Source organism: Crassostrea angulata, chromosome 8 (genome assembly GCF_025612915.1).
Source record: "Crassostrea angulata isolate pt1a10 chromosome 8, ASM2561291v2, whole genome shotgun sequence".
Lineage (NCBI taxonomy): Eukaryota > Metazoa > Mollusca > Bivalvia > Ostreida > Ostreidae > Magallana > Magallana angulata.
In genome coordinates, this window is record NC_069118.1 from 59,965,897 (window position 1) to 59,977,069 (window position 11,173).

General features: G+C 36.7%; 1 protein-coding gene across 3 annotated transcripts; it reads left to right on the forward strand.

Moving 5' to 3' along the window:
- Positions 1-1,336: 1,336 nt before the first annotated feature.
- On the forward strand, positions 1,337-9,989 carry LOC128160525 (transmembrane protein 168-like). Of its 3 annotated transcripts, none has more exons than XM_052823855.1 (4): positions 1,337-1,447; positions 5,426-6,780; positions 6,996-7,273; positions 8,866-9,989. In XM_052823855.1, the coding sequence occupies exons 2-4, from the start codon at positions 5,561-5,563 to the stop codon at positions 9,411-9,413; spliced, it is 2,046 nt and encodes a 681-aa protein (XP_052679815.1). In that variant the 5' UTR covers positions 1,337-1,447; positions 5,426-5,560; the 3' UTR covers positions 9,414-9,989. The 3 variants fall into 3 exon arrangements, with proteins under 3 accessions (XP_052679815.1, XP_052679817.1, XP_052679816.1); XM_052823857.1 differs by having other exon boundaries at positions 6,999-7,273; XM_052823856.1 differs by having other exon boundaries at positions 1,376-1,435.
- Positions 9,990-11,173: the final 1,184 nt, after the last annotated feature.

Below are 11,173 nucleotides of genomic sequence, written 5' to 3' on the forward strand. Positions count from 1 at the left end.
CTTTTTCAAAATCGACCAGAAGAATAAGACCAGGATTATTATATTCCTTACAATAGTGCATAATGTCATACAATAATCTAGAGTTTTCACCTATGTATCTACCAGCAAGAAAGCCCTGTAGCAACCTCTAATGATACAACGTCCACTAATGATATAATGTTGCATTAGTGGTCAGGATGTTGACCACTAATGATATAATTTTATCATTAACGAACATGCTATCAATTACAAAATGTAAGGACGATAATGTATTGTATTTTAGGTCCTGTTTAAAAAGATTTTTTTTATATACCAGTAAACATCAAGCCCATTTTATTGTTTCATTTTTTGGGAAGAAAATTTGTTAAAAGTTTTCACTGTTTATTTTCAAATAAAATTTTAACCCCCGATTTAGTCTCACCTTATCCCCGGGGATCTCACCCTACCCACGGGGATCTCATCCTACCCCTGGGACCACCCTATCCTCGGGGATCTCATCATACCCCCGGGGATCTCACCCTACCCCCGGGGATCTCATCCTAACCCCAGGGATCATGATTTTCACAAACCTGAATGTACATGACCCTAGGAGATGATAATTTATCACAAGTTTCAGCTTTTCTGGACAACCAATTTTTAAGAAGAAGATAAAAAAGGGCAACGCATTTCTTTAGTCGACAAGTAACAGATCATACCATGATGTATGGCTGCCCTATCGTTCATTACATTTTTCATTAGATAAATATATTAAAAGTTAAAGAGGCTTGGTGGTCAATAAACTAACCATCAGGTTGGCCTTGAACTTTGACATTATAGTTTTAATCATAACCTGACATTTTATAAAGAAAAAAAAATTCAAATAATTTAGCTTTAAAATTTTATCATATTCCTATCTCTTTATACATACAGAGTTCTTCTTATTTAGAAGATTAAAATAGTATAAAAAAAAAAGGCCACGACCATCGAAAAAAAAATCCTTGTTTTTGTAGTTATTGTTTGTTTAAAGTTTAGTTTCTTCATTTGGATATAATTTGTAACAGTTTTAAATTATTTTTTTTATTAATATTGGACTAACCCCCCTGGGCTGTTCTATAATATTGGATCAGGAGGGGGGGGGGGGGTCAACAATCACCTGTGGTCTTGGACCAATGTGGACGTATGCAGTTTTGATTCATATCATTTGACCATTTTTATATATGGATTGTCGGCTGTTTGTCAGGAACTATACTATTATATACGTCCCTGTTTATGTATGTCTTGTGTAAAGTTGACTGTCGGTGTTCATGTATCTGACGGTCTGTGTACGAGGGGATCTGTGTACGATTTGACCTGACACCCTACAAAATAAGTTCGGGCTCGGTCTCCCATATACACTTCCTCATAGCGACGAGGTGGACGAACTCGGTCCAGACACATGTCAGTGTTTTGCGATTTGTTTGATTTCTACTAAAATGGAGTAAGATATCAGGTAACAGTTACATACATGTAAATATTGTCTAAAGCTTCCTTTGTTTTCCTAAGATCTTGATCCACGATAAAGCGTAAAAAAGCACAACACATTTTATTCACGTAAGCTACATGTACGTGCATTCACAGGAGTCGGCAATCGTATCAATAAATAATACCTAGCTGGGTTTTACTTATTTTGACGCTAGGTATTATTTATTGATAAGATTGCCTGTGGTGCATTGTAGACCTCAATCTAGCACAGGCACCTGAATTTTTATCAATCAGTCGCTAAATAAGTCATATATCGAAAAATTCTACCCCTACTATATATAAATACACAAGGTGTGCAACGCCATTTTGACCCCCTCATCGATTCAGGCTTCAATTTGCCACATAAATCGGATATGCCTACCTGTTTGCGTGTAACATTGAGTTCAAATGTGATATTTCTCACTATACATTTCGTCCTAAAGTTTAAATCCAACGCATTGATAATGCTATCAACTAAAATTCATGCAAACTTTGAATTTCGTTCCAAGGCTCGATAGCCATCAGCTGATGTCACGAAATTTCAACTTCGCACTGATTACTCTAATACATAAACTTTTTAAAACATATGTTAACTAAAATGAGGATAACAAACAACATAGTTTTTTGGTTTCTTTAGTGTCTCTGATCATAGTTTGTCAATGAAATAAATTTATAATTATTGTTTTAAAAAGTTTATGTATAAAAGCCAGGAAGACATCAGATATTTCTGACTCGCAACACGCGTGTGTAAGTCTAAGAGGACACTGAGGATAGATTTTTGTTCTTAGCGCAGTGTTAGGATATCAATATACAAGGAGGGGACATCGAGGGTTCCTGGTAAAAGTAGCTTCATGATGGTGTAATATATTACATGAAGTGATAGTTATTGGGACAAACCACATTTTGCTTCCCAGTATGGATCTTGATGCAAGAATGTGTAACCGTGTAGTCCGAATATCTTAAGTTCTGGGGCTTTTTTAACAATATTGATATTTTACATGCCAGGAAAACGTAGAAACCGCACCATTACGAAAACTGGAAATTAACCCTTGTCAACTGGAAGCGGTATGTTAGGCTCGATTTTAAATAGATATGGGTGCAAAACAGTTTTATATGTAACGTTATAAGGACGTTTTCAGATGAGGGGCAAGCAAAACTGATCCCTATAAAAATAAATTATAAAAATATGTTGCATATATATCTATATATCAATAGAAAGATAAAGCGTAAATCTTTTAAATATTTAAGAATAATACACATGTAACTTAATGCTAGAATTTATTTGGCACTCAAAACATGCGGAAAATAGACAAAAGGATGCCTCTAAATGGTTAATGCAGTACACCCATGCATTTTAGGCTCCCTCTAAAAGCAGAATGCAACCAAATCAGCCATTTTAATTTCTGTACATTTTCAAGAACAAGTCCTTAGGCATCATTTTGTAGTACATTGTATTTTCAGTGTACATTCGCCAGCTTTTTAAAGAGCTATGTTACCCGCTAAAAAATTCATGAAATTCTGCATGTGTAAAATCCGGATGTTTTTGGAGTTACCTCCCTTTATTAAGAGTCTCACAAAATTAGTTTTCAAAATTTTTCTACATACTTTTTTCATGTATTCGAAAGATAAACAACTAAATTATGCAATTGAAAATTTTAAAAATTAATTTTCATGTATACCGCATAAAAATAGCAGGAAAATCTCTACCCATCATGCTTTTCCCCAGAGAAACCTCCCCCCCACCCCTCCTGGATTTTATACGAAACTGTGATTAGCTACCTAAATATATTTAAACTCAATAGTACGGCTTCAAATATGAATTAATATTTTTTGATAATCACAATGATAAACAATAGTGTTGTTAACCTATTATTCACTAAATTTAAAAAATGCACGTAATCAAAACAAATCTCAACAGTTCGATAGAATGGGTTCAACAGCCTTTTTATGGAATGTAAGGACCCATAAAAGCGATATATATTATTGCACATTTAAGTTATTGTTTCATTAATTACTTGTAAGTGAAACATTTGATTCAACTCGTAAATATTTCAAATAGAGGCGAGAATGTCGCCTCCAGTTGGAGGCGGTGAATTTCCAGGTTTCGTAATGGCGCCGGTTCTGACGTTATCCTGGCAATGAGGCTTTTCAAAGACCGAAAAAAACTTTATTTGTCTGTGATGCAGTTTGTTGTCAAAGTTTGCAAAAGCTCAAGTTATGGGATTTAAAACTTAACATAACAGGTACTGATCTTGAATGGAATACTGTAGGATAATAGCTTAGCCTACTATCTAACATTTTATTAAAAATGGCAAAATAACATGAACTACCATATGCCGGGGTACATGTATATTTGTAGGGCTGGGACGATACTGTACTGAGCCGATTCGGTACATATCACGATACATGAGATGCGATACGATACATATCACGATACATTGCAATTAAATGAAAACATGGATAAAAGTTTAAAATTTATTCAACCTGCCGATGTATTACCGCATGTCCAAAGTTATTTTGTTATATTCATAATGAGCTTTGCACAATTTACAAATTACATTAGTCTCGTGTACACTAGTTTTTCATAAACAAGTTCTCCAAAAGTTTTCCACACTCCATATTTAGCTTCCTAACAGTTTTGACAACTTAACGAGGTTTTCTGCCATCTTTGCACTTTCATATTAGGCGCGCGGACTAAAAATAGCCGATATATGAAGCTCGGATATTTTTGAAAAATAAAAAAAAGTTCGGTAAGGTATCGTTGTATGTATCGATCCAAATATCGTCAAAATAAATACCGCGATGCACCGGTGCATCGGTGGATCGTCCCATCCCTATATATTTGCCTCCACGTTTATTTTTGCTTCTTTAGCCCTCATTGTCAGCAAAAGGCAGATTTCAAACAATGTTAAAATAACTGTTGTTAATTAGAAAAAAGTATATATTTCTAACTTTGTCAAGGCGAACTCATGACGAGGCAAAACCGTTTGCAAGTATATAAGGGTGATAAAATCATAGGGAAAAAAGATTTACAGTCAAGTCGTACACAGACCAACTCGTATACAGGTCAACTCGTATACAAACATTTCCGCATAAAACACCAAAAGTCAGCTTGTATACAAGGTATTTTTGAGTCATTAACGTTAACCTATACTAATCACCGTTCTAGACAATGAAAGTCATCTTTTGTTGTAACATATTATATAATATTTTCTTAAATACATCATCTGTTGTAAGAATATTTGACTCATGACTGGCGTGCAGCATTTGTTATATTTATTATCACATTAATATTTGACATAAATTATATAGGCATATGAAATTTTTGTATACGAGTTGACTTTCGGTTAAACACACCGGGAATTTTAGTATACGAGCTGATTTTTTGTTGTTTATGCGGAAATTTTTGTATACGAGTTGACCTGTATACGAGTTGGTCTGTGTACGACTTGACCGGACTCCGGAAAAAATAACCCTGTGTACAGTATCTTATTGTAAAAATTCTGAGGAAAAGTAGGGTTTTGTCAACATTTTTCAAAGAAAATCAGAGCTATATTGGCCAGCATTAGTATGATTCTGATTTTGATATACAATACATGTAAGACAAAAGATTTCATCTGTAGAACCTATGAATTTTTATTCTTTAACAAGACCTTGCAGCTTTCTTTATAGCTGTGTCTATTAATGAGTCATCAAAATTATATCTACATTAAATACATGTACATATTTATTAATGGGTATCCTTAATTGTTTCCTCAATAAAAGATATAAGCTTTGTATGAATGTGAATTTAGAATAAATTTAGCTGTATCCCCCCCCCCCCCCCCCCAAAAAAAAAAAATAAATGTTAAGTTAACAAATATTATTAATAAAAATCACAGTATTTATTTTGTATATTGTATTGTCAGTTGTTCGTACTTGATTTAAGATAGTAAGATAAACTATTGTCTTTTTCATTTGTTTTTAGAGATTCATCTAAAAATGGAAGAAGAAAACCCATAACCTCTGAACTTGACAAGAAAGACCTTACTAATTGAACCGTGAAATCATGACCTGATTTTGGAGATTCTTTTTTCAGTGCTCCTCACACAGAGCACACACCATGGTCACCGTCCAAGGACTCACCCCCAAGGCCAAGCACCTGGAGTACCTGTCATTCCTGTCCACCCTGATTATGGTGGTCGCCCTGGGGCTGGGGCTGTACACACAGTGGCAGGTGACTGAGAACTCGGCCATCCTCGTCATCTCATTGGTCGGTCTGCTGGTATTTGGTCTGGCCTGTGCCCTGCAGTTCTACTTCCACTACCCCTATGTGGGGCGCGCGTTGTTCCACATCTGGCTGGGATGCATTCTGGGAATTATCGTTTTCTCCGAGGAGAAGGAGATCCAGTACATGATGCCGCAGGAAGTGATGAATATTCTTTTTATAACCTCGCTGTGCGTTCACTGTTTCTGGACCGTTCTACAGCGTGCATTACGGCTGTATGAACACCGTCCATCGCTTTACTCACAGACTGAGGTTCTTGAGGGGACGGGGCTTATTATCTCCACCCTGATCACCGGGAATGACGCGGTCGCTATCTCCCTGATGGTGTGTGCCGTGTTCTGTAATCTAGTGGCCATTCGACTCAAGTCTTACCTTGGTCTGTTAAACTTCGTCGGACTCCTGTGTCTAGCTGTGTTTGTGTTTTACAAGGATTTGAGTATTTCAGTGAATCTGTTTGGATTGGCTTGCTTCATTGGGAGGCATTCCTTCGAACCTGTCATTGATTTATACTTCTCAGGGTTGTCCACATTGGAAAGATGGGAATCGTTCTTCCGAGTGTCAAAGTTTTGGAGACATGTAACAATCTTTTTTATATTCATACTCAATTTATTAACAGGAGGAATTGTTGGTCGATTGTCGGCCAATCACAAAGAGTGGTTCATTGTTGTGCCACTGTTTGTTGTATTTGCTGTCCTCTGGCTGAGCTTTCATTTTCTGTCCTTTGTCACATGTTGGAAACTGATGAACAGAATCACCGAGTGTAACTTAACATTTGCAAGTCTTCCTGATGACAACAAAAACATGAATCAAATCATGGCCTCCAAAGGTGTTCGACATTTCAGCTTGATCTCGCAGCGATTAATCTGTATCACCGTGGTAACGACAGTAACTCTGATGGGGATAGGATGGACCACAAGGACGGCATACAGCTTGAGCCTCATTTCCATTCTGCTGCCCATTGAGTGCCTGACCCTCAGTCTTTTCTGGGAGCTGGGGGCCTCTTTAGGGGGCACTGTTACAGGGTATGCCATCATCGCCCCAAACACTGGCCAGAGGTGAGACCAGTTTATTCATTTTAATAATTTTTTTTTAACAGATTTCACTTATTTTTATACTTTATCATGTTTATAGAAGTTTGTCTTCGTGTAGGATTTTGTTTTACAATAGACTTGAACTTTTTTCTCCATAATTTAAATCAATTAAAATATATATGTATTTGTCTTTAGAACTCGCATTAAAATTATTATGACACAATTTCTTTCTTTGGAAGTAGAAGGAACACTGGTGCTACCCTTCTTTCTGGTGCCCTGGTCCAGGATATCGGTTCTAGAGCCACTTCCTCTCTGAACAAGATGAATCAGTTCTTTTCTTATCACATGATTGACAGCTACGGATGTGACTATTCGACCAGTGGGATATCTCCAGACAACATAGAAACAAAAATCAAGGCCTTCTTTGACCGCCGCACCAGTGATGGTCCAAAGTTTGATACCTATGTCTTGTATTTCTCAGGGGACACGTATGATACTGGGGACTGGGCCTTAACAGGTATTTGTGCAGAATATTGATTGTCAATATTGATCAAAATAGAACAGCAACATTCAATATTGATCAAGTTTTATTTACAGTGTAGCGGTAACTGAAATCTAATGGATTTATATTCAGCAGGGTAATTATCCCTTTATTTATTAGACTTTTTCCCCACATGTTTGTCATGTTAAGTGTGTGTTGTTTTAAGTTCTGTTCTGCGGAGTTATGACTCTTGGCTTTTAAAGAGTTTAAGATTTTTTTTTTAACACTGCTAACATTTGTACAGTGTATTGATTTGATATCAGATGTGTAGCTTTTAAAAAAAAAAAAAATATTTATATTTTTAAGTCTCCCAAACGAAGTTTGGAAACTTAATGTTTTGTACGGTTCTTCTTCTTCTTCTTCTTCTTCTTCTTCTTCTTCTTCTTCTTCTGATGATGATGATGATGATGATGATGATGATGATGATGATGATGATGATGATGAACTTGTCCGTCGCATTTCTCAGAGATTGCTGAACAGAATTGTACCAATCTCTAGGATACGATAGGTCTGATGATTTATCTCATTTTGGGTTGGACAACCACTTTTCTTGGGGTCAAAAGGTCGTGGTGTCTAACATTGAACCTTATGGGAAAAACTGTAGACTCTATTATAAATGGTTATAACATGAAAATGGACAAAGATAATGATATAGGGTTTTCAGAATCATATATTGACTTACAGGCAATATATAGGGTTTATTAGATCTGACCCCTGGGGTCATCCCCACCCCCAGGAATTGGAAATGACCATATATCTCAGAAAATATTAGAATCCTGACCCCTAAACCATATATATTCTTGTTCCTTGTGTCAAGGGGCATCAAATGGTATGTAGGTCATGGGCCCTGGGGTGGTCCTGACCCCCTTCAAACAGGAAGTGCCCAAATATCTTGAAAACCGTAAAGATTTCCACCCCTAAACTATATATATTCTTGTTCCTTGTGTCAAGGGGCATCAAATGGTATGTAGGTCATGGGCCCCGGGGGTGGTCCTGACCCCCTTCAAACAGGAAGTGCCCGAATATCCTGTAAACGGTTAAGATCCCCACCACTAAACTATATATATTCTTGTTCCTTGGGTCATGTTGGTTCACCTGATGTATAGTAAAGGACCACTGGGGAACATCATGAAACTTCAGAAATAAAAATAATCAAGTTCTAAATCTTTTTGTCCGAAAGTTTGACCAATGTGAATCATCCCTACTCCCAATGATTGCCTCGTTCATTTGGGAGACTTTATAATGGCCCCGATTATAATTACATCTTGTTTACTTTTATTCTGACGTGGCAGAATAAAGAGAAAACAATTCTTTTGTGACTGCATCAGGGAACTGTCAAATGGTTTTACTCCTTACCACTTGACAAAATTCTGCCATGAATATATATAGTATTTAGTAAAGTATTTGTCTAATGAATAATAACATATATTATGATCATAGTTTAAAATTATAGTGCATGTTGATCACTTTTACATCCAAATATGTAAAGGCATGTAAAGGCTAGCTACAATACACTGTTTATTCAAAGCATTCTCATGTAATTCTATATTACCTTCTTCAAATTTCAGATGGACAGTCCCTAAGCTTTCAAACTCTGCTTGACTGGTGGTCTAGCAGGAACATGGATACTGGTTCCCGCCTCATACTGGTCCTGGATACGAACCACTCTTATCTGTGGGTGTCCCCGATCAGGAGAGTGTACGACGAGTACGTCGCCCTACAGACATGTAAATACGTCAAGGCGTCGGACCCAGAATCCTCCGATGTTGCACGAGTCGGAAGTTTCACCAAGGATTTTGTTGACTACAATCAGGGGGAGGAATTAGAGCAGAACTGGAACGACAAGAAGCGAAGTGTGACTGCGCTGTATCAGGTGTCACGGTGCTGGACGGACTTCACATTCCACCTCCCCACCCCCGGGGAAATCACTGACCACTGGGACAGTAGCTTTCCCCGCCTACTCAAACCGTTGCTGAAGGCGGTGAACTTTGGAGGGGTAGGGAACCCTTGTTGTTGTGTGGGGTGTGTCATGCGATGTCTGAAGAGGAAGAAGATGAAATGGCTGCCCCCTAAGGAACTCAACACAGGGCACAGCTTTAAGTTAGTGCGTTCGTAGCTGTAAGGTAGCCCTTTACCTTTGAGAGGGGTAGTGGACAACATCAGATAAGAAATTTTAAAAAAGAGGGCTTCATTTTTGCAGCTGGTCCTTTCCCAGAGAAAAAGAATGTACATTATTGCTGTCTCTGAAAGAACTCAACACTGGGTAAAGCTCGAAGTTAGTGTGTTCCTGGGTGAAGAAAGTGTAATTGCTGTCTTTTCAAGGACTGAACACTTGGCATAGCTTCAACTCAATTTAGTACATTCCTAGAGTAAGTGAATGAAATGGCTGTTCCTTAACAGAACTCAACATGAGCCACAAGTTCAAATTAGTGCAGACTTGGAGGTTTTATTTCAGTGAGGGAGATATTATTTATTGGTCGGGTGGACCCTAAACCAGCACAATCTTCTCGGTCAGGCATATTCTTGTTTGACTGTTATAGTTGCAATCATTTGGTGAAATATGAACTTTGATGTGTTTTACATTATTTTTAATTATATCTTTAAATAATTTTATTGTTTATTTTCCTCTTATGTTCTGTATTTAAGGACGGCATTGTGAGATTTTAATTCTGCAATAAACAGGGGTACTACTTGTGTGCTTACGTAAAAGACTTTAATTGGTATGATCAAATATCTGCCCCCGATTTCAATCAATTTTTAAATAGTGTCGTATAAAAATCATATCTTCATAAATCACTGTACAGAGGATCACTTTAATCTTGATTTTAGTCAGCACTGTTCATTTGCTGTTTATCTATGACGTCACTTACATGACCAAATTCCCGCAATTTTGCAAAAAAATGAGAATATAATCATTTTTTCTTTACATTTGCATTTGGAAGTATAGAGCGCAGGTCTGCTCAAGTACGATTTTAACATATGTTTTTCTATATATAGTTTTACAAATTATACTAAAATATGGTAATTGAGCAAGCCTGCGCTCGATGTTTCTCAGTTGAAAAACCATAGGAAAACACCCATATTTTGCTACAAAACATCAATTTATCAAAATAAGACAATAATCTTGACGTCATTTCTACATTATAACATCACTGTGGTGATAACCTTTTACAAATTTCTTTTCAATACTAAGTTCATAAGTCTAACGGTGCGACGATAGACTTAAGAACTTAAACGTGATTGTGCGTTTGCGCGATGGCTTGGTGACCCCCGCCCCCTCCCTCATTTTAGTCTTTGTTCAGCAAGTTGTCCTATCATATTCGGACACTGAAAAGAATGCATTTACGTTCAGTACACAACAGTCAGTGAAACTACCGTCGGGAATACCGACAGGTCGACCCTAATGTTAGCCAATTCAGTGGAATTCAAAATGAGGGAGTGGCCCTGGGTTCGAGTTCTATTGATTTATCGGAATCATGTTGATTTGTTCAGAACGGAAATGAAACGTACGATCTAAGACGAATGACTACCAATGAACTTTTAAGTAAATTGAAGGACACAGGGTGAATATGTAATAAATATATTTATTTGTTTATTTGTTAAATTCATCAGTAATTTGGTACCCGCACCTGCGCCATCTCTTAATTATCAAGTTAAAATAAAGACGAAACAGTTCACATTGTATAGTTCAGACATTCAAATAAGTAAATCGTCAATTCAATTCGCAATAAATATGTTCACAAAATATTATAAATGTTTAACAATAAACAAAGAATAAAAAAAAACATAGATAAAAACGACAATAAAGAAAAAAAAGGAACGAAAGGTAAATAAAAAAATCATATTGTTTGTTCAATAACTGTCCAACATTGAAAT

Coding starts and splice junctions, on each gene's coding strand:
- LOC128160525 (XM_052823855.1), top strand. CDS start 5,561: ATGGTCACCGTCCAAGGACTCACCCCCAAGGCCAAGCACCTGGAGTAC. Junction 6,781..6,995: donor GCCCCAAACACTGGCCAGAG/GTGAGACCAGTT, acceptor TTTCTTTGGAAG/TAGAAGGAACACTGGTGCTA. Junction 7,274..8,865: donor TGGGGACTGGGCCTTAACAG/GTATTTGTGCAG, acceptor TTCAAATTTCAG/ATGGACAGTCCCTAAGCTTT.